Source organism: Salvelinus fontinalis, chromosome 23 (assembly GCF_029448725.1).
Source record: "Salvelinus fontinalis isolate EN_2023a chromosome 23, ASM2944872v1, whole genome shotgun sequence".
In the NCBI taxonomy this organism is placed as follows: Eukaryota; Metazoa; Chordata; class Actinopteri; order Salmoniformes; family Salmonidae; genus Salvelinus; species Salvelinus fontinalis.
In genome coordinates this window covers 20,163,449-20,186,218 of record NC_074687.1, presented here as the reverse complement: position 1 = coordinate 20,186,218, position 22,770 = coordinate 20,163,449, and the positions used below count along the sequence as shown (strand labels likewise).

The following is a 22,770-nucleotide window of genomic DNA, read 5'->3' as shown; positions in this document are numbered from 1 at the left end:
GTAGAGGTGCGACAAATAGACATAAACAGGCAGAATCACTTCAACATCCAGCTAGACCCCTGACCTTAGAACTCCACACTGCATGTTAACATGACCCATGTGGGCCAGCATATAGTACCTTTTAGACTAGAGACGTAACACTTATTACTGGTGGAGTCATGCTCCGGTGATTCAAGTACAACAGCATCCAGCCCTACACAACTTGTACACACACATTTTGAGCAGATATTATACTTTGAGACAGGTCCAGGAAGGTGGGCCAAACCCGTGGGCTTCATGGCTCTGCTTCCATTACATAATTGGCCGTGCTCATGTCTCCCTGTCTGGCTGACTAACTCTAACAGACCTGTCAGTCTAAAAAGCAGCACCTCAGTGTGTGTGTGTGTGTGTGTGTGTGTGTGTGTGTGTGTGTGTGTGTGTGTGTGTGTGTGTGTGTGTGTGTGTGTGTGTGTGTGTGTGAGAGAAAGAGAGAGAGAGAGAGAGAGAGAGAGAGAGAGAGAGAGAGAGAGAGACTCTGACTGACTCTACCACTTCCAGACCTGTCTATCCTCTTAGACCGAGACCTACACCACTCCGCCACCAGAGACCATACAGATGAATTATTCATGGTAATATTATGTTTACATCACACTATGAGTCTGATGATTCATGCTTAACAGGTGTAAAGAGTTGACATTTTATCACTAATACAGCACTGTGCATTTAGTATAGTACAGCTTGTCCTACTTTGTCAGTTCTGCAGAGTCGTAGTCCAGAACCCATAACATCAAAAGAAGTTATGGTGTTATGATGTTATGGGTCTCTCATGGAGACCCATAACATCAAAAGAAGCCACAAAATAACAGAAGAACAATTTTTAAAAATGTGCCTTTTTAATAAAGAGAAATGAATACTTCTGTTGATACATAAAGATACTTTCACAAGAGCAACATTTTATTATAATCGTTATAATTAATTTTCATAAGCATGAGACATCAGATATACAAACGGTGTGTTCTGTAGCAAATATACTCTATAGTACAGCAGCAGGATTGGCATCATGTACAAAAATACACATATGATTTCTTACAGGTCGTACAACACTATAACAAAGCATCACATGAACATAAATATAGACCTCTACCTGTTGTTGAACGACAGACATGCGGAAACAGAGCTCAAGCACAACCAAACATCTACTATGACCAGGGGAAAATAACTGTACATATATGACAATATAAACACAGACAACAAGACCATATAAACATACAAACAATATGCTATAAACAACATTGACCAGCCATATAAAACAAACCCAGACACTCTTAAAATCCTCTTGAATGTATTAAACGTAGGACTCCTCAGCAAAGAACATTTGGTCAAAGTCGTCGACACACGGGTCACTACACTTCCTGCTCTGCCACTCCCTCCTCCCCTGGACGAGGGCCAGAGCCACCTCTTGACTCCTACCCAGACATGCGTCTGCATCCACCCGCCCCTGCGAGGAAAAGTAGTCCCTCACTGCCCGTGTGGTGGAGGGTGATAGGCAGATCCCTGGCTCTGAGTTTGGGCCTGCTCCGTTGCGCTGTGGCTCCACGTCAGAGACTCTAAGTCCGCTCTCAGGGAGCTGCTGATCTTTGACCCTGTGGGTCCGGGACTTGACCCTGGGCCTCTCCAGGGTAAGGCTGGAGGCTGCATCTGTCACGCATGAGGGCTCGGAGGCTCTGCGAGGCATGGTGAGGACCTTGCGGCTGGCCTCCATGGCCGGGGTGAGGGAATGAGACTTATGCCTCTGGAGGGTAAGCGTTGAGCTACTCTGTCCATAGAACACACCCTGGGGGGGCTGGATGACCTCACTTTCTATTCCAGTGGGCTGCTGGGTGACGCCACTTCGTGTGGGGGGTCTGTGGGTGACTTTGCAGGACTGGTTGTGTAGCAGCCGTAGCTCCTTTACGGTGAGGGGTTTCTCTGTGCCTCTGTAGAAGGGAGACATACTCCCCTGTAGCTGTAGGATAGCCTGCTGGTAGGATGGAGGGCTGCTGGACCTCCTCTTGGTGGTCATCTCTACACCTTTAACCTCTGGGGATTTTGGGAGGCTAACCCCTTCCCCCTCCCCCACTTCCTCCTCCAGGTGTTCGTTGTCGGGTTGCCGAAGCGACAGCCGTCGGTCCCTCTTGAACCAAGTGTTAGGGTGCAGGCCGTGGTGGGTGGACGGGGTCCGGGACGAGTGGGGGGGGTGGCTTTGGCTACAGTCCACTGTGTCTCTCTTGGGGGGTGAGCCCTGGGGGGAGCGGGGTAAGCGGGGTGAGAGGGGGAAGAGGTGTGAGAGGGGGAAGCGGGGTGAGAGTGGGGAGTGGGGGGAAGGCTCAGCCAAATGGAAGCCTGCGCTGGTGACATAGTCCGTGGAATACTGGGAGAAGGCGGAGTCTAAGGAGCTGAGGGAGGAGCCTGTGGGGGAGGTCGCCGGGGACGACAGGCTGGAGCAGCTTGCATCCAATCGTAAAGGAGGTGGCGGGGCGTGCCTCAGCTTCCTCCGCCCAAGAGTTCCAACCCCTCCTCTTTCTCCACCTGTGGCTACAATGTCTTTCAGCTGCAGAGCCCTGAGCCCCTGCTTCAGAAACACTTCATCCTCCTCTTCCTCCTCCTCTTCTTCCTCTCCCTCCATCGCCGCATCGTAGCTTGCTTTACGTGATGCCAAACTGTGTTTATCTGATTGGACAATCAGAGCTCCGGGGGTGTGTCCGAGGGCGGGCTCCGAGCTGCGTCGTAACCTCCGAGGGCCATGTGATTGGACAAAGGACTGACGTGGCTGTGGTTGGCGTACGACGGAGGTGAACTTCCTGGGTCTGGGCAGTGGAGGGAGATGTAGGAGGTCATCCTCAGGGTCAGGGTCAGGGTCAGGGTCAGGGTCTGGGTCACAGTCACTCAGCGTGATGACAGAGTCTCTGCTGTGGCTGTCTGGCATGGCCTTGTCTCTCAGAGGGAGGGACTCCTGGAAGGGTGACTCTGGGTCTTCGTTTAACTCGTTCTCCAGGCTGTCGTAGGATGAGTCATTCATCTGGAAAGATGACACATCTATGGAGGGAGAGAGAGAGGGAAAGAGAGAAGGGGGAGTTTGAGTTTGACCAAACCTCCATTTCATTAGGTAGACACAAGGTTTGAAAACTAAGCATAAAGTGCTGTAATGGTCCCTAGCATACAGCTGCCATTCAAAGAGGTTGGTTTAGGAGAGAAGGAGGAAATTGGCTGGTGTGTTAATGAGTCACTGAGAGTGTACTAATCACTGAAGTGACTGAGGTCAACATACTGACCCCAATCAGCAAACCTCACCGAGACACAGGCTTATGGAGAGGCCACGTCTGAGAGTACACTCAACTCGGACACACGCACGCACGCACGGACACACACACACACACAAACACACACACACTGCAGCTAGTCAGGGTTAATATGCTCTTTAACGGTGATAAGGGCTCCAATACACAGAACCACTGTCTTGCTGTCGACACACATACACTCGTGACTTTTTTGACCCTTGTGAAGAGCTGTGTCAAATTAAACCACCTCTGTGTTGTTTCAGTTCTGTTTGGTTTGTGACCTCTCTCTTCCTCACTCCACCTCCAGGAGGCATCTCTTTTCTCCCTGTCTTTTCTGTTCCTATCCAACTTTATCTTATGAAGTTTTCTGCCACCAAAACTAACAACATTTGTTTAGAGCACTGTACAACATAATTTGGATTTAGATGTTATTTCTTCAGTAAATAAATGGAGACTTTGTTTACCTGATCCGTGGTCGCTGCTGTTGCTCTTCTGAGGGAATGCACCAAACAGAGAGGTGACATCATCTCCCAGGACCTTCCTGCAGTTCTCAATCAGGAACCGTACCAGCTCACAGACCTGGGAACAGATCATAGACCTTGTTACACAGTCACACAAGTTAACTTCTTTGGGGTACGGGGCAGTATTTTCCGGTCCGGATGAAAAGCATGCCCAGAGTAAACTGCCTGATACTCAGGCCCAGATACTAGGATATGCATATTATTAGTGGATTTGGATAGAAAACACTCTGAAGTTTTTAAAACTGTTTGAATGATGTCTGTGAGTATAACAGAACTCATATGGCAGGCAAAACCCTGAGGAAGAACTCCAACCAGGAAGTGGGAAATCTGAGGTTTGTAGGTTTTCAACTCTTTGCTTATCCAAGATACAGTGGAAATGGGGTCATGTTGCACTTTCTATAGCTTCCACTAGATGTCAACAGTCTTTAGAACCTTGTTTGATGCCTCTACTGTGAGGTGGGGGCGAATGAGAGGAGATTGAGTAAGGTCTCTCCCAGAGTGCCACGAGCTGACCATGCACTGACCATGTGTGTTCATGTGAGAGTTAGCTGCGTTCCATCGCATTTCTGAAGATAAAGGAATTCTCAGGTTGGAACATTATTGAAGAATTATGTTAAAAACGTCCTAAAGATTGATTCTATACATCGTTTGACATGTTTCTACGGACTGTAACGGAACTTTTTGGGCTTTTCGTCCGTACTTTCTGCTGGACTTGCACGTGCGTCGTGAGTTTAGATTGTGTGCGCGGAGGAACAAGGAGGAATTTGGACATAAATTATGAACATTATCGAACAAAACAAACATTTATTGTGGAGCTGGGATTCCCGGGAGTGCATTCAGATCATCAAAGGTAAGGGAATATTTATAATGCTATTTCTGACTTCTGTTGACTCCAACATGGCGGATATCTCTTTGGGTTGATTTGTCGTCTGAGCGCCGTACTCAGATTATTGCATGGTTTGCTTTTCCTGTAAAGTTGTTTTGAAATCTGACACAGCGGTTGCATTAACCTGTCTAGGATGAGGGTGCCGCTAGCGCCACTCCCCCCCCCCCCCCCCCACTGAAAAGGCAGAGCCGCGAAATTAAAAAAATATATTTTTTTTAAATATTTAACTTTCACACATTAAAGTCCAATACAGCTAATGAAAGACACAGATCTTGTGAATCCAGCCAACATGTCCGATTTTTAAAATGTTTTACAGGGAAGACACAATATGTAAAGATGTACATCTATTACCTAAAAACACATTAGCATAATCCACCATCTTTTATTTGTCCACCAACACCAGTAGCTATCACCAATTCGGCTAAACTAAGATATTTATAGCCCCTAACCAAGAAAAAAACTCATCAGATGACAGTCTGATAACATATTTATGGTATGGGATAGGTTTTGTTAGAAAAAAGTGCATATTTCAGGTAGATGGCATAGGTTACAATTGCACCCACCGTCACAAATGGAATTGAAAAACTACATTGAGCAACGTGTTTACCTACTTACTAATCATCAAACATTTCGTAAAAATACACAGCATACACTAATCGAAAGACACAGATCCTGTGAATACAGACAATATTTCAGATTTTCTAAGTGTCTTACAGCGAAAACACAATAAATCGTTATATTAGCATAGCACATAGCACATAGCAGCCCAGCATTGATTCTAGCCAAAGAGAGCGATAAAAGTCAACATCGCCAAAATATATTAATTTTTTAACTAACCTTCTCAGAATTCTTCAGATGACACTCCTGTAACATCATATTACACAATCCATATAGAGTTTGATCGAAAATGTTTATATTTAGCCACCAAAATCATGGTTAGACAATGTGAAATGTAGCCAAGCTGGTGAGAAAATGTCCGTGCGCCACTTAGACAGTGATCTACTCTTATACATAAATACTCATAAACGTGACTAAAAAATATAGGGTGGACAGGGATTGATAGACAATTTAATTCTTAATACAATCGCGGAATTACATTTTTTAATTTATCCTTACTTTTCAATACAGTTTGCGCCAAGCGAAGCTACGTCAAAAAACATGGCGTCCTAAGCCACTAACATTTTTCGACAGAAACACGATTTATCATAATAAAAATGTCCTACTTTGAGCTGTTCTTCCATCAGTATCTTGGGCAAAGGATCCTTTCTTGGGAGTAATCGTCTTTTGGTGGAAAGCTGTCCTCTTGCCATGTGGAAATGCCAACTGCGTTCGGGATGAACTGGAAGCGTGCCCAGCAATTCACAGCGTTTCAGAAATAAATGTCCCAAAATCGCACTAAACGGATATAAATTGCTATAAAACGCTTTAAATTAACTACCTTATGATGTTTTTAACTCCCATAACGAGTAGAAACATGACCCGAGTAATATTACTCCCTCCACTAATGCTTGGAACAGGTGCGGGGCGGTGTCCTCTAGGCGCATGACGCAGCAAGAAAAGAGTGACTAGCCTCAGGGTTTTTTAATTTGTAGTGCCTGTGAACGCGCAATCGACCCCATTCAAATCGTCATCACGTAAAGGCATCCAGGGGAAGACGTAAGCAGTGTCCGTATACTCATAGCAATAACAGTGCCCTTTTAACTGACTCCAGATCAGGGGCCAAAATTTCTGAAATCTGACTCCATGTCAGGGAAATTGCTGTAGAATGGGCTCTGTTCCACTTAGAGACAAAATTTCAACTCCTATAGAAACTATAGACTGTTTTCTATCCAATAATAATAATAATATGCATATTGTACGATCAAGGATTTTGTGGGAAGCCGTTTCAAAAATTACACGATTAGCATAAATAGTCACAACAGCGCCCCCATCCTCAACAGGTTATTAAGGAGAAGTGGATCTAAAATTCCATGTATAACACTTGTATTTTCATCAACATTTATGATGACTATTTCTGTAAATTGATGTGGCTCTCTGCAAAATCACAGGATGTTTTGGAACTACTGAACATAACGTGCCAATGTAAACTCGGATTTTTGGATATAAATATGAACTTTACCGAACAAAACATACATGTATTGTGTAACATGAAGTCCTATGAGTGTCATCTGATGAAGATCATCAAAGGTTAGTGATTAATTTTATCTATATTTCTGCTTTTTGTGACTCTCTTTTTGGCTGGAAAAATAGTTTTTCTGTGACTTGGCTCTGACCTAACATAATCGTTTGGTTTGCTTTCATCGTAAAGCCTATTTTAATCGGACACTGTGGCTGGATTTACAACAAGTGTATCTTTAAAATGGTGTAAAATACATATATGTTTGAGGAATTTTAATTATGGGATTTCTGTTGTTTTGAATTTGGCGTCCTGCAGTTTCACTGGCTGTTGACGAGGTGAAACGCTACCGTCCCACGTACCCTAGAGGGGTTAATGACTGGTCCCAGATCAGGGCTCAGACTGCAATTTATACTGTAGGTTATTTCACAGGTAGTTTCCCAGGTAGACTGTTTAAAAGCGGACTGTGTCATGGTTTTCACAATATGTCAGCCTGTTTTACACGCCTCTGTTCAGAGGGCTACGGGAGTGAATGGACTGATAGAGCATGGCTTTGAATTTCACAGGCTAGTCCAACACAACGGAACTCCAGCAAGGGAATAAGGCTAAACTGTCTTCTCTCTCACTCTCCTTATCACGATCGTCGTGGTAATCATACTCGGACAGAGGCGCAGCGTACGTAGAGTTCCACATGTTTATTAATTGAAACTCACAAAAACAGAGAGCAACGAAACGTGACGTTCTGTAGAGCTCATAGGCATCAACACGAAAACAAGATCCCACAAAAAATATGATCCCCAATCAGAGACAACGATAAACAGCTGCCTCTGATTGGGAACCATACCAGGCCAACATAGAAATAAATGCACTAGATCACCCACCCTAGCCACACCCTGACCTAACCAAAATAGAGAATAAAAAGGCTCTCTATGGTCAGGGCGTGACACTGCTTCTGTCCCTCCTTGTATTTAGCCTGGTTCTGTCTATCATGGGGGCTGCCAATCAAACTCACTGAGATAAGATCTAGAAACGCAATCATTAATCCAGAACCTGTTGTCATTGGTGTAGGGGGGCTTTTTCTGAGGTAAGGTATGGTAGCATGCGTATTTATTGTGCAAACTTTTCTGACAAACATTTACTCAAGCCACTCAGAGACTAACATGTCTGTAGGAGCCACAAACATCTAAATGATAACCGTGGAGTGATGGAGAAGGGAGCGGAAGTGAAGTGGGGGAAAATCTGGGAGCGGAGGGGAGCGGAGGGAAGGGGAGTGTTCCAGACTGCCCAGTGCCGTTAGAGACCAGACCCACGCCAGCCCACTTTGACTTGGCTCCTTGTGAGACCGCGACCGGCCAGGGGAATGTTAAAATCTCACATTTTCCCCTTCAGAGGCCTTGGAGCCAGTGGGCCACACATACAAACAAACAGAAAAAAGTGTGTGTTGTGTGTGGGAGAGAGTGTGTGCTAGAGAGAGCAAGAGTGTCTCCGTGTACGTGTGTGTGTGTTTGCGTGTGTGTGTGTGTGTGTGTGTGTGTGTGTGTGTGTGTGTGTGTGTGTGTGTGTGTGTGTGTGTGTGTGTGTGTGTGTGTGTGTGTGTGTGTGTGTGTGTGTGTGTGTGTGTGTTTTTGCTTGAGTGTGTGTATGTGTATGAGTGTGTGTGTGTGTTTGCTTGTGTGTGTGTGCGTGTGCGTGTGCGTGTGCGTGTGTGTGTGTGCGTGTGTGTGTTTGCTGGTGTGTGTCCGTGTGTGCGTGTGCGTGTGCGTGTGTGTGTGTGTGTGTGTGTGTGTGTGTGTGTGTGTGTGTGGTGTGTGTGTGTGTGTGTGTGTGTGTGTGTTTGCTGGTGTGTGTCCGTGTGAGTTTGCGCCTGTGTGTAAAGACAGAAAGCGGTGGGTTTGTCAAAACACACTCGTCCTCAGGAATCTGTAGGAAATGCTTTGGATTTTTTCCCAGTGAACCTCAACAGGCCCAAGCCTCACCAGAAACAAACACACATTTGACACGGAGAGAGAAATATCTGGAAACAACCAGATTGAGTGTGTTCCAACAACAATGTGTCCAAAATTGACCATAATTCAGAGAGTATTATAGACAGGATGACTTATTCTTGTTTATTATTAACTTACAATACATCTGGGGTCACTCGTTGCAAATTGAATCATTTTAGGATTAGCATGTGTTGGACACAGTCTAGTGGTAGGATTAGTACTGTCATGTGTTGGACAGTCTAGTGGTAGGGTTAGTACTGTCATGTGTTGGACAGTCTAGTGGTAGGGTTAGTACTGTCATGTGTTGGACAGCCTAGTGGTAGGGTTAGTACTGTCATGTGTTGCACACAGTCTAGTGGTAGGGTTAGTACTGTCATGTGTTGGACAGTCTAGTGGTAGGGTTAGTACTGTCATGTGTTGGAAAGTCTAGTGGTAGGATTAGTACTGTCATGTGTTGGACACAGTCTAGTGGTAGGGTTAGTAGTGTCATGTGTTGGACACAGTCTAGTGGTAGGGTTAGTACTGTCATGTGTTGGACAGTCTAGTGGTAGGGTTAGTACTGTCATGTGTTGGACACAGTCTAGTGGTAGGGTTAGTACTGTCATGTGTTGGACAGTCTAGTGGTAGGGTTAGTACTGTCATGTGTTGGACAGTCTAGTGGTAGCGTTAGTACTGTCATGTGTTGGACAGTCTAGTGGTAGGGTTAGTACTGTCATGTGTTGCACAGTCTAGTGGTAGGGTTAGTACTGTCATGTGTTGGACAGTCTAGTGGTAGGATTAGTACTGTCATGTGTTGGACACAGTCTAGTGGTAGGGTTAGTACTGTCATGTGTTGGACAGTCTAGTGGTAGGGTTAGTACTGTCATGTGTTGGACAGTCTAGTGGTAGGGTTAGTACTGTCATGTGTTGGACACAGTCTAGTGGTAGGGTTAGTACTGTCATGTGTTGGACAGTCTAGTGGTAGCGTTAGTACTGTCATGTGTTGGACACAGTCTAGTGGTAGGATTAGTACTGTCATGTGTTGGACAGTCTAGTGGTAGCGTTAGTACTGTCATGTGTTGGACACAGTCTAGTGGTAGGATTAGTACTGTCATGTGTTGGACACAGTCTAGTGGTAGGGTTAGTACTGTCATGTGTTGGACACAGTCTAGTGGTAGGGTTAGTACTGTCATGTGTTGGACAGTCTAGTGGTAGGGTTAGTACTGTCATGTGTTGGACAGTCTAGTGGTAGGGTTAGTACTGTCATGTGTTGGACACAGTCTAGTGGAAGGGTTAGTACTGTCATGTGTTGGACACAGTCTAGTGGTAGGGTTAGTACTGTCATGTGTTGGACACAGTCTAGTGGTAGGGTTAGTAATGTCATGTGTTGGACAGTCTAGTGGTAGGGTTAGTACTGTCATGTGTTGGACAGTCTAGTGGTAGGGTTAGTACTGTCATGTGTTGGACAGTCTAGTGGTAGGGTTAGTACTGTCATGTGTTGGACAGTCTAGTGGTAGGGTTAGTACTGTCATTTGTTGGACAGTCTAGTGGTAGGATTAGTACTGTCATGTGTTGGACAGTCTAGTGGTAGGGTTAGTACTGTCATGTGTTGGACACAGTCTAGTGGTAGGGTTAGTACTGTCATGTGTTGGACAGTCTAGTGGTAGGATTAGTACTGTCATGTGTTGGACAGTCTAGTGTTAGGGTTAGTACTGTCATGTGTTGGACAGTCTAGTGGTAAGATTAGTACTGTCATGTGTTGGACAGTCTAGTGGTAGGGTTAGTACTGTCATGTGTTGGACAGTCTAGTGGTAGGGTTAGTACTGTCATGTGTTGGACAGTCTAGTGGTAGGGTTAGTACTGTCATGTGTTGGACAGTCTAGTGGTAGGGTTAGTACTGTCATGTGTTGGACAGTCTAGTGGTAGGGTTAGTACTGTCATGTGTTGGACACAGTCTAGTGGTAGGGTTAGTACTGTCATGTGTTGGACAGTCTAGTGGTAGGGTCAGTACTGTCATGTGTTGGACAGTCTAGTGGTAGGGTTAGTACTGTCATGTGTTGGACACAGTCTAGTGGTAGGGTTAGTACTGTCATGTGTTGGACAGTCTAGTGGTAGGGTTAGTACTGTCATGTGTTGGACACAGTCTAGTGGTAGGGTTAGTACTGTCATGTGTTGGACAGTCTAGTGGTAGGATTAGTACTGTCATGTGTTGGACACAGTCTAGTGGTAAGATTAGTACTGTCATGTGTTGGACACAGTCTAGTGGAAGGGTTAGTACTGTCATGTGTTGGACAGTCTAGTGGTAGGGTTAGTACTGTCATGTGTTGGACACAGTCTAGTGGTAGGGTTAGTACTGTCATGTGTTGGACAGTCTAGTGGTAGGGTTAGTACTGTCATGTGTTGGACACAGTCTAGTGGTAGGGTTAGTACTGTCATGTGTTGGACAGTCTAGTGGTAGGATTAGTACTGTCATGTGTTGGACACAGTCTAGTGGTAGGGTTAGTACTGTCATGTGTTGGACAGTCTAGTGGTAGGATTAGTACTGTCATGTGTTGGACAGTCTAGTGTTAGGGTTAGTACTGTCATGTGTTGGACAGTCTAGTGGTAGGGGTAGTACTGTCATGTGTTGGACAGTCTAGTGGTAGGGTTAGTACTGTCATGTGTTGGACACAGTCTAGTGGTAGGGTTAGTACTGTCATGTGTTGGACAGTCTAGTGGTAGGGTTAGTACTGTCATGTGTTGGACAGTCTAGTGGTAGGGTTAGTACTGTCATGTGTTGGACAGTCTAGTGGTAGGATTAGTACTGTCATGTGTTGGACACAGTCTAGTGGTAGGGTTAGTACTGTCATGTGTTGGACAGTCTAGTGGTAGGGTTAGTACTGTCATGTGTTGGACAGTCTAGTGGTAGGGTTAGTACTGTCATGTGTTGGACAGTCTAGTGGTAGGGTTAGTACTGTCATGTGTTGGACAGTCTAGTGGTAGGGTTAGTACTGTCATGTGTTGGACACAGTCTAGTGGTAGGGTTAGTACTGTCATGTGTTGGACAGTCTAGTGGTAGGGTTAGTACATTCATGTGTTGGACACAGTCTAGTGGTAGGGTTCGTACTGTCATGTGTTGGACAGTCAAGTGGTAGGGTTAGTACTGTCATGTGTTGGACAGTCTAGTGGTAGGATTAGTACTGTCATGTGTTGGACACAGTCTAGTGGTAGGATTAGTACTGTCATGTGTTGGACAGTCTAGTGGTAGGGTTAGTACTGTCATGTGTTGGACAGTCACGTGGTAGGGTTAGTACTGTCATGTGTTGGACAGTCTAGTGGTAGGGTTAGTACTGTCATGTGTCGGACAGTCAAGTGATAGGGTTAGTACTGTCATGTGTTGGACCATCTAGTGGTAGGGTTAGTACTGTCATGTGTTGGACACAGTCTAGTGGTAGGGTTAGTACTGTCATTTGTTGGACAGTCTAGTGGTAGGATTAGTACTGTCATGTGTTGGACACAGTCTAGTGGTAGGGTTAGTACTGTCATGTGTTGGACAGTCTAGTGGTAGGATTAGTACTGTCATGTGTTGGACACAGTCTAGTGGTAGGGTTAGTACTGTCATGTGTTGGACAGTCTAGTGGTAGGGTTCGTACTGTCATGTGTTGGACAGTCTAGTGATAGGGTTAGTACTGTCATGTGTTGGACAGTCTAGTGGTAGGGTTAGTACTGTCATGTGTTGGACAGTCTAGTGGTAGGGTTAGTACTGTCATGTGTTGGACAGTCTAGTGGTAGGGATAGTACTGTCATGTGTTGGACAGTCTAGTGGTAGGGTTAGTACTGTCATGTGTTCGACAGTCTAGTGGTAGGGTTAGTACTGTCATGTGTTGGACACAGTCTAGTGGTAGGGTTAGTACTGTCATGTGTTGGACAGTCTAGTGGTAGGGTTAGTACCGTCATGTGTTGGACAGTCTAGTGGTAGGGTTAGTACTGTCATGTGTTGGACACAGTCTAGTGGTAGGGTTAGTACTGTCATGTGTTGGACACAGTCTAGTGGTAGGGTTCGTACTGTCATGTGTTGGACAGTCTAGTGGTAGGGTTAGTACTGTCATGTGTTGGACACAGTCTAGTGGTAGGGTTAGTACTGTCATGTGTTGGACAGTCTAGTGGTAGGGTTAGTACTGTCATGTGTTGGACAGTCTAGTGGTAGGATTAGTACTGTCATGTGTTGGACACAGTCTAGTGGTAGGGTTAGTACTGTCATGTGTTGGACAGTCTAGTGGTAGGGTTAGTACTGTCATGTGTTGGACACAGTCTAGTGGTAGGGTTAGTACTGTCATGTGTTGGACAGTCTAGTGGTAGGGTTCGTACTGTCATGTGTTGGACACAGTCTAGTGGTACGGTTAGTACTGTCATGTGTTGGACAGTCTAGTGGTAGGGTTAGTACTGTCATGTGTTGGACAGTCTAGTGGTAGCATTAGTACTGTCATGTGTTGGACAGTCTAGTGGTAGGGTTAGTACTGTCATGTTTTCGACACAGTCTAGTGGTAGGGTTAGTACTGTCATGTGTTGGACAGTCTAGTGGTAGGGTTAGTACTGTCATGTGTTGGACAGCCTAGTGGTAGGGTTAGTACTGTCATGTGTTGGACAGTCTAGTGGTAGGGTTAGTACTGTCATGTGTTGGACACAGTCTAGTGGTAGGGTTAGTAGTGTCATGTGTTGGACACAGTCTAGTGGTAGGGTTAGTACTGTCATGTGTTGGACAGTCTAGTGGTAGGGTTAGTACTGGCATGTGTTGGACAGTCTAGTGGTAGGGTTAGTACTGGCATGTGTTGGACACAGTCTAGTGGTAGGGTTAGTACTGTCATGTGTTGGACAGTCTAGTGGTATGGTTAGTACTGTCATGTGTTGGACAGTCTAGTGGTAGGGTTAGTACTGTCATGTGTTTGACACAGTCTAGTGGTAGGGTTAGTACTGTCATGTGTTGGACAGTCTAGTGGTAGGGTTAGTACTGTCATGTGTTGGACAGTCTAGTGGTAGGATTAGTACTGTCATGTGTTGGACACAGTCTAGTGGTAGGGTTAGTACTGTCATGTGTTGGACAGTCTAGTGGTATGGTTAGTACTGTCATGTGTTGGACAGTCTAGTGGTAGGATTAGTACTGTCATGTGTTGGACACAGTCTAGTGGTAGGGTTAGTACTGTCATGTGTTGGACAGTCTAGTGGTAGGGTTAGTACTGTCATGTGTTGGACAGTCTAGTGGTAGCGTTAGTACTGTCATGTGTTGGACAGTCTAGTGGTATGGTTAGTACTGTCATGTGTTGGACAGTCTAGTGGTATGGTTAGTACTGTCATGTGTTGGACAGTCTAGTGGTAGGGTTAGTACTGTCATGTGTTGGACAGTCTAGTGGTAGGATTAGTACTGTCATGTGTTGGACAGTCTAGTGGTAGGGTTAGTACTGTCATGTGTTGGACAGTCTAGTGGTAGGATTAGTACTGTCATGTGTTGGACAGTCTAGTGGTAGGGTTAGTACTGTCATGTGTTGGACAGTCTAGTGGTAGGGTTAGTACTGTCATGTGTTGGACAGTCTAGTGGTAGGATTAGTACTGTCATGTGTTGCACAGTCTAGTGGTAGGGTTAGTACTGTCATGTGTTGGACAGTCTAGTGGTAGCGTTAGTACTGTGATGTGTTGGACAGTCTAGTGGTAGGGTTAGTACTGTCATGTGTTGGACAGTCTAGTGGTAGGGTTAGTACTGTCATGTGTTGGACAGTCTAGTGGTAGGAGTAATACTGTCATGTGTTGCACAGTCTAGTGGTAGGGTTGGTACTGTCATGTGTTGGACAGTCTAGTGGTAGCGTTAGTACTGTCATGTGTTGGACAGTCTAGTGGTAGGGTTAGTACTGTCATGTGTTGGACAGTCTAGTGGTAGGGTTAGTACTGTCATGTGTTGGACAGTCTAGTGGTAGGGTTAGTACTGTCATGTGTTGGACAGCCTAGTGGTAGGGTTAGTACTGTCATGTGTTGGACAGTCTAGTGGTAGGGTTAGTACTGTCATGTGTTGGACAGTCTAGTGGTAGGGTTAGTACTGTCATGTGTTGGACACAGCCTAGTGGTAGGGTTAGTACTGTCATGTGTTGGACAGTCTAGTGGTAGGGTTAGTACTGTCATGTGTTGGACAGTCAAGTGGTAGGGTTAGTACTGTCATGTGTTGGACAGTCTAGTGGTAGGGTTAGTACTGTCATGTGTTGGACACAGTCTAGTGGTAGGGTTAGTACTGTCATGTGTTGGACAGTCTAGTGGTAGGGTTAGTACTGTCATGTGTTGGACAGTCTAGTGGTAGGGTGAGTACTGTCATGTGTTGGACAGTCTAGTGGTAGGGTTAGTACTGTCATGTGTTGGACAGTCTAGTGGTAGGGTGAGTACTGTCATGTGTTGGACAGTCTAGTGGTAGGGTTAGTACTGTCATGTGTTGGACAGTCTAGTGGTAGCGTTAGTACTGTCATGTGTTGGACAGTCTAGTGGTAGGGTGAGTACTGTCATGTGTTGGACAGTCTAGTGGTAGCGTTAGTACTGTCATGTGTTGGACAGTCTAGTGGTAGGGTTAGTACTGTCATGTGTTGGACAGTCTAGTGGTAGCGTTAGTACTGTCATGTGTTGGACAGTCTAGTGGTATGGTTAGTACTGTCATGTGTTGGACAGTCTAGTGGTATGGTTAGTACTGTCATGTGTTGGACAGTCTAGTGGTAGGATTAGTACTGTCATGTGTTGGACACAGTCTAGTGGTAGGGTTAGTACTGTCATGTGTTGGACAGTCTAGTGGTAGGGTTCGTACTGTCATGTGTTGGACAGTCTAGTGATAGGGTTAGTACTGTCATGTGTTGGACAGTCTAGTGGTAGGGTTAGTACTGTCATGTGTTGGACAGTCTAGTGGTAGGGTTAGTACTGTCATGTGTTGGACAGTCTAGTGGTAGGGATAGTACTGTCATGTGTTGGACAGTCTAGTGGTAGGGTTAGTACTGTCATGTGTTCGACAGTCTAGTGGTAGGGTTAGTACTGTCATGTGTTGGACACAGTCTAGTGGTAGGGTTAGTACTGTCATGTGTTGGACAGTCTAGTGGTAGGGTTAGTACCGTCATGTGTTGGACAGTCTAGTGGTAGGGTTAGTACTGTCATGTGTTGGACACAGTCTAGTGGTAGGGTTAGTACTGTCATGTGTTGGACACAGTCTAGTGGTAGGGTTCGTACTGTCATGTGTTGGACAGTCTAGTGGTAGGGTTAGTACTGTCATGTGTTGGACACAGTCTAGTGGTAGGGTTAGTACTGTCATGTGTTGGACAGTCTAGTGGTAGGGTTAGTACTGTCATGTGTTGGACAGTCTAGTGGTAGGATTAGTACTGTCATGTGTTGGACACAGTCTAGTGGTAGGGTTAGTACTGTCATGTGTTGGACAGTCTAGTGGTAGGGTTAGTACTGTCATGTGTTGGACACAGTCTAGTGGTAGGGTTAGTACTGTCATGTGTTGGACAGTCTAGTGGTAGGGTTCGTACTGTCATGTGTTGGACACAGTCTAGTGGTACGGTTAGTACTGTCATGTGTTGGACAGTCTAGTGGTAGGGTTAGTACTGTCATGTGTTGGACAGTCTAGTGGTAGCATTAGTACTGTCATGTGTTGGACAGTCTAGTGGTAGGGTTAGTACTGTCATGTTTTCGACACAGTCTAGTGGTAGGGTTAGTACTGTCATGTGTTGGACAGTCTAGTGGTAGGGTTAGTACTGTCATGTGTTGGACAGCCTAGTGGTAGGGTTAGTACTGTCATGTGTTGGACAGTCTAGTGGTAGGGTTAGTACTGTCATGTGTTGGACACAGTCTAGTGGTAGGGTTAGTAGTGTCATGTGTTGGACACAGTCTAGTGGTAGGGTTAGTACTGTCATGTGTTGGACAGTCTAGTGGTAGGGTTAGTACTGGCATGTGTTGGACAGTCTAGTGGTAGGGTTAGTACTGGCATGTGTTGGACACAGTCTAGTGGTAGGGTTAGTACTGTCATGTGTTGGACAGTCTAGTGGTATGGTTAGTACTGTCATGTGTTGGACAGTCTAGTGGTAGGGTTAGTACTGTCATGTGTTTGACACAGTCTAGTGGTAGGGTTAGTACTGTCATGTGTTGGACAGTCTAGTGGTAGGGTTAGTACTGTCATGTGTTGGACAGTCTAGTGGTAGGATTAGTACTGTCATGTGTTGGACACAGTCTAGTGGTAGGGTTAGTACTGTCATGTGTTGGACAGTCTAGTGGTATGGTTAGTACTGTCATGTGTTGGACAGTCTAGTGGTAGGATTAGTACTGTCATGTGTTGGACACAGTCTAGTGGTAGCGTTAGTACTGTCATGTGTTGGACAGTCTAGTGGTATGGTTAGTACTGTCATGTGTTGGACAGTCTAGTGGTATGGTTAGTACTGTCATGTGTTGGACAGTCTAGTGGTAGGGTTAGTACTGTCATGTGTTGGACAGTCTAGTGGTAGGATTAGTACTGTCATGTGTTGGACAGTCTAGTGGTAGGGTTAGTACTGTCATGTGTTGGACAGTCTAGTGGTAGGATTAGTACTGTCATGTGTTGGACAGTCTAGTGGTAGGGTTAGTACTGTCATGTGTTGGACAGTCTAGTGGTAGGGTTAGTACTGTCATGTGTTGGACAGTCTAGTGGTAGGATTAGTACTGTCATGTGTTGCACAGTCTAGTGGTAGGGTTAGTACTGTCATGTGTTGGACAGTCTAGTGGTAGCGTTAGTACTGTCATGTGTTGGACAGTCTAGTGGTAGGGTTAGTACTGTCATGTGTTGGACAGTCTAGTGGTAGGGTTAGTACTGTCATGTGTTGGACAGTCTAGTGGTAGGAGTAATACTGTCATGTGTTGCACAGTCTAGTGGTAGGGTTGGTACTGTCATGTGTTGGACAGTCTAGTGGTAGCGTTAGTACTGTCATGTGTTGGACAGTCTAGTGGTAGGGTTAGTACTGTCATGTGTTGGACAGTCTAGTGGTAGGGTTAGTACTGTCATGTGTTGGACAGTCTAGTGGTAGGGTTAGTACTGTCATGTGTTGGACAGCCTAGTGGTAGGGTTAGTACTGTCATGTGTTGGACAGTCTAGTGGTAGGGTTAGTACTGTCATGTGTTGGACAGTCTAGTGGTAGGGTTAGTACTGTCATGTGTTGGACACAGCCTAGTGGTAGGGTTAGTACTGTCATGTGTTGGACAGTCTAGTGGTAGGGTTAGTACTGTCATGTGTTGGACAGTCAAGTGGTAGGGTTAGTACTGTCATGTGTTGGACAGTCTAGTGGTAGGGTTAGTACTGTCATGTGTTGGACACAGTCTAGTGGTAGGGTTAGTACTGTCATGTGTTGGACAGTCTAGTGGTAGGGTTAGTACTGTCATGTGTTGGACAGTCTAGTGGTAGGGTGAGTACTGTCATGTGTTGGACAGTCTAGTGGTAGGGTTAGTACTGTCATGTGTTGGACAGTCTAGTGGTAGGGTGAGTACTGTCATGTGTTGGACAGTCTAGTGGTAGGGTTAGTACTGTCATGTGTTGGACAGTCTAGTGGTAGCGTTAGTACTGTCATGTGTTGGACAGTCTAGTGGTAGGGTGAGTACTGTCATGTGTTGGACAGTCTAGTGGTAGCGTTAGTACTGTCATGTGTTGGACAGTCTAGTGGTAGGGTTAGTACTGTCATGTGTTGGACACAGTCTAGTGGTAGGGTTAGTACTGTCATGTGTTGGACAGTCTAGTGGTAGGGTTAGTACTGTCATGTGTTGGACAGTCTAGTGGTAGGGTGAGTACTGTCATGTGTTGGACAGTCTAGTGGTAGGGTTAGTACTGTCATGTGTTGGACAGTCTAGTGGTAGCGTTAGTACTGTCATGTGTTGGACAGTCTAGTGGTAGGGTGAGTACTGTCATGTGTTGGACAGTCTAGTGGTAGGGTTAGTACTGTCATGTGTTGGACAGTCTAGTGGTAGCGTTAGTACTGTCATGTGTTGGACAGTCTAGTGGTAGGGTCAGACCTGTCATGTTTTGGACAGTCTAGTGGTAGGGTTAGTACTGTCATGTGTTGGACACAGTCTAGTGGTAGGGTTAGTACTGTCATGTGTTGGACAGTCTAGTGGTAGGGTTAGTACTGTCATGTGTTGGACACAGTCTAGTGGTAGGATTAGAACTGTCATGTGTGCTCCCTCATTTGTTTATTCAATTATGCACTCCCTGAAGTTGCTTGCCAATTCCCAGCGCACTCGTTACAAGTACCGTGAGCTGGTGTGTCAATTCTTACTCTGTGTGAGTAACTAAACGTAAAATGTCAAGCTTTCCTGTCAGTGCATAGATTTTACACTTGTGTTGTGTCACCGTGACTGCAAGGATAGAGATCTCAAACTTGTGTGCTTGTGTGTGTGTCAGTACAGATATTGAAAACAGGTGACTAAATCAATGTAAAATGAGAGTGTAAGTAGGTCAGTCCAGGTTTAAAGAGGAAACATACATAGTATAGCCCAGCCTGAGGCTCCTAGCAGGAGTTTGACACACTCTCGAACTCCACACTGCTGTTTGTTCTTCCATTGGACATCCTGCTTGGTCAGACAGCTACAGTAGCAGCAACAGTTTAACTTTCCTTTACACCCTGTCCTGGCCCTTAGCCTCAGCCATCCAAACCTCCAGACCTTTAGGCGTACATTACACTACCATTCAAAAGTTTGAGGTCACTTAGAAATGTCCTTGTTTTCCATGAAAACATAATTGAAATTAGTTGCAAAATGAATAGGAAATATAGTCAAGATGTTGACAAGGTCATAAATAATGATTTTTCACTGAAATAATAATTGTGTGTCCTTCAAACTTTGCTTCGTCAAAGAATCCTCCATTTGCAGCAATTACAGCCCTGCAGACCTTTGGCATTCTAGTTGTCAATTTGTTGAGGTAATCTGAAGAGATTTCACCCCATGCTTCCTGAAGCACCTCCCACAAGTTGGATTGGCTTGATGGGCACTTCTTGCGTACCATACGGTCAAGCTTCTCCCACAACAGCTCAATAAGGTTGAGATCCGGTGACTGTGTTGGCCACTCCATTACAGACAGAATACCAGCTGACTGCTTCTTCCCTAAATAGTTATTGCATAGTTTGGAGCTGTGCTTTGGGTCATTGTCCTGTTGTAGGAGGAAATTGGCTCCAATTAAGCACCATCCACAGAGTATGGCATGGCGTGGCAAAATGGAGTGATAGCCTTCCTTCTTCAAGATCCCTTTTACCCTGTACAAATCTCCCACTTTACCACCACCAAAGCACCCCCAGACCATCACATTGCCTCCACAATGCTTGAAAGATGGCGTCAAGCACTCCTACAGCATCTTTAATTTTTTCTGTCTCACGAATGTTCTTCTTTGTGATCCGAACACCTCAAACTTAGATTTGTCTGTCCATAACACTTTTTTCCAATCTTCCTCTGTCCAGTGTCTGTGTTCGTTTGCCCATCTTAATCTTTTATTTTTATTGGCCAGTCTGAGAAATGGCTTTTTCTTTGCAACTCTGCCTAGAAGGCCAGCATCCCGGAGTTGCCTCTTCACTGTTGACGTTGAGACTGGTGTTTTGCGGGTACTATTTAATGAAGCTGCCAGTTGAGGACGTGTGAGGCGTCTGTTTCTCAAACTAGACACTCTAATGTACTTGTCCTCTTGCTCAGTTGTGCACAGGGCCTCCCTCTCCTCTTCCTGTTCTGGTTAGAGCCAGTTTGCGCTGTTCTGTGAAGGGAGTAGTACACAGCGTTGTACGAGCTCTTCAGTTTCTTGGCAATTTCTCGCATGGAATAGCCTTCATTTCTCAGATCAAGAATAGACTGACGAGTTTCAGAAGAAAGTTATTTGTTTCTGTCCATTTTGAGCCTGTAATCGAACCCACAAATCCTGATGCTCCAGATACTCAATTAATCAAAAGAAGGCCCATTTTATTGATTCTTTAATCAGCATAACAGTTTTCAGCTGTGATAACATAATTGCAAAAGGGTTTTCTAATGATCAATTAGCCTTTTAAAACGATAAACTTGGATTAGCTAGCAGAACGTACCATTGGAACACAGGAGTGATGGTTACTGATAATGGGCCTCTGTATGCCTATGTAGATATTCCATTAAAAAATCTGCTGTTTCCAGCTACAATAGTCATTTACAACATTAACAATGTCTACACTGTATTTCTGATCAATTTTATGTTATTTTAATGGACAAAAAATGTGCTTTTCTTTCAAAAACAAGGACATTTCTAAGTGACCCCAAACTTTTGAAATGTAGTGTATGTATGTATGTACGTATGTACGTATGTACGTATGTATGTATGTATGTATGTATGTATGTATGTATGTATGTATGTATGTATGTATGTATGTATGTATGTATGTATGAACATATGTATGGGGCCCTTGTTCTTAACTGGAAATGTAACTGGAAGTACACGCAAGCAACTCACTCTCACCCAAATTTCCCATTGACATTAATACTTAATATAGGCAAGAGTATGATGTACTAACACACATACACTGTGTGGTAGAATTATGTGATTGAAAGAAGATATGAAAGAAAATTAAATAAATGAAAAAGTTTGTTAGCAGAGAGGGAAATCTACAAAAAAGTTTAAGGTTTGGGTCCATTTTCACCTTCTTGGTGGCCTCCCCCTCCCCCCGTGGGCTACAGGGGGCTGGTGTCCACAGCATGCTGGGAGCGATGCACACAGACAGATTGAAGGCATTCATCTGGTTGTCTTCTGCATTTCCTTGAATACAGTGGAGCACGGCAACCACGTGTCTGAGAAGCAACAGGTTTTCACTGGGAAGAAGATGGACTAACCTGAGGTGGGGGGGGGGGGGGTGACAAAATAGACAGTGATGAAAACACAACATTGACAACATCTGGTAAGACTGGATGTGTCAGACAAAGATTTAAATAGTGGGCAGAGAATGATGAGGGTGATCTTTGTTTTTCCTATGTGTTTGTGAAGGTGCGATACGGGGAGTGTCAGTACCTATGGATGGCTAGCCATTTCTCCTCTCCCTCCTCTCGCTCCATCACTCTAACCCACTGCTCATACAGATCCACACAAAGCAGACTGCCTGGAACGTTCCGCAGGAAGTCCTGTTGGGGAACACAACCATAGGGACACAATTTAGGTTAGAACACATCACCACATACAGTTGAAGTCGGAAGTTTACATACACCTTAGGCAAATACATTTAAACTCAGTTCTTCACAATTCCTGACATTTAATCCTAGTAAAAAATCCCTGTTTTAGGTCAGTTAGAATCACCACTTTATTTTAAGAATGTGAAATGTCAGAATAATAGTCGAGAGAATGATTTATTTCAGCTTTTATTTCTTTCATCACATTCCCAGTGGGTCAGAAGTTTACATACACTCAAATAGTATTTGACTTCAACTATAAGTGTATGTAAACGTCCGACTTCAACTGTATGCTTCTTTTCAGTAGAGATGATATGAATCCTGAAAATATGGCACGTAAAGTAGAACAGAATGCTATGAAAGAATCTGTGCAACTCAACTATTATGCAGTAATATTATAGAGTAGTTGAGAGATGGCACAGCCAGATGTGTTTTTACTGAAGGAATCTATCCTTTTACATTCAACAGTGTTTGTTTGTCAGCTCAGTTGTTTTCAGTTTGTTGGCTAGGATTGGGTATAGTAATATAGTAATATGCTTAACTGAACAGCAGCATGTGTTCTGTGTGTGTGTGTGTCCTGTTCTGTCTGATCTAATACAGCTACAGGTTTCCAGTAAAGCCTCCCAACATGTGCTTTGAATTGAGTGTGTTTTTCTACCTAAGCTTTGTCTTCCACTCCAATCACTTCACTACTTTCTGTCTGTCTAAGACTTTCTATGATTTCAAACACACACACACACACACACACACACACACACACACACACACACACACACACACACACACACACACACACACACACACACACACA

The 22,770-nt window shown here is 44.7% G+C and overlaps 1 protein-coding gene across 4 annotated transcripts in view; it reads right to left on the bottom strand.

Annotated features, from left to right (window-relative positions):
• Positions 1-848: 848 nt before the first annotated feature.
• Positions 849-22,770, bottom strand: part of LOC129820994 (rho GTPase-activating protein 20-like) — a 76,207-nt gene continuing 54,285 nt past the window's right edge. For all 4 annotated transcript variants that reach the window (XM_055878186.1, XM_055878187.1, XM_055878184.1 and 1 more), the window contains exons 11-14: positions 21,805-21,914; positions 21,440-21,629; positions 3,761-3,875; positions 849-3,054 (exon numbers count right to left, since the gene is read on the bottom strand). In XM_055878186.1, the coding sequence (XP_055734161.1) occupies positions 1,325-3,054; positions 3,761-3,875; positions 21,440-21,629; positions 21,805-21,914 (2,145 nt within the window). In that variant the 3' untranslated portion in view covers positions 849-1,324. The remainder of the gene's footprint in view (positions 3,055-3,760; positions 3,876-21,439; positions 21,630-21,804; positions 21,915-22,770) is intronic.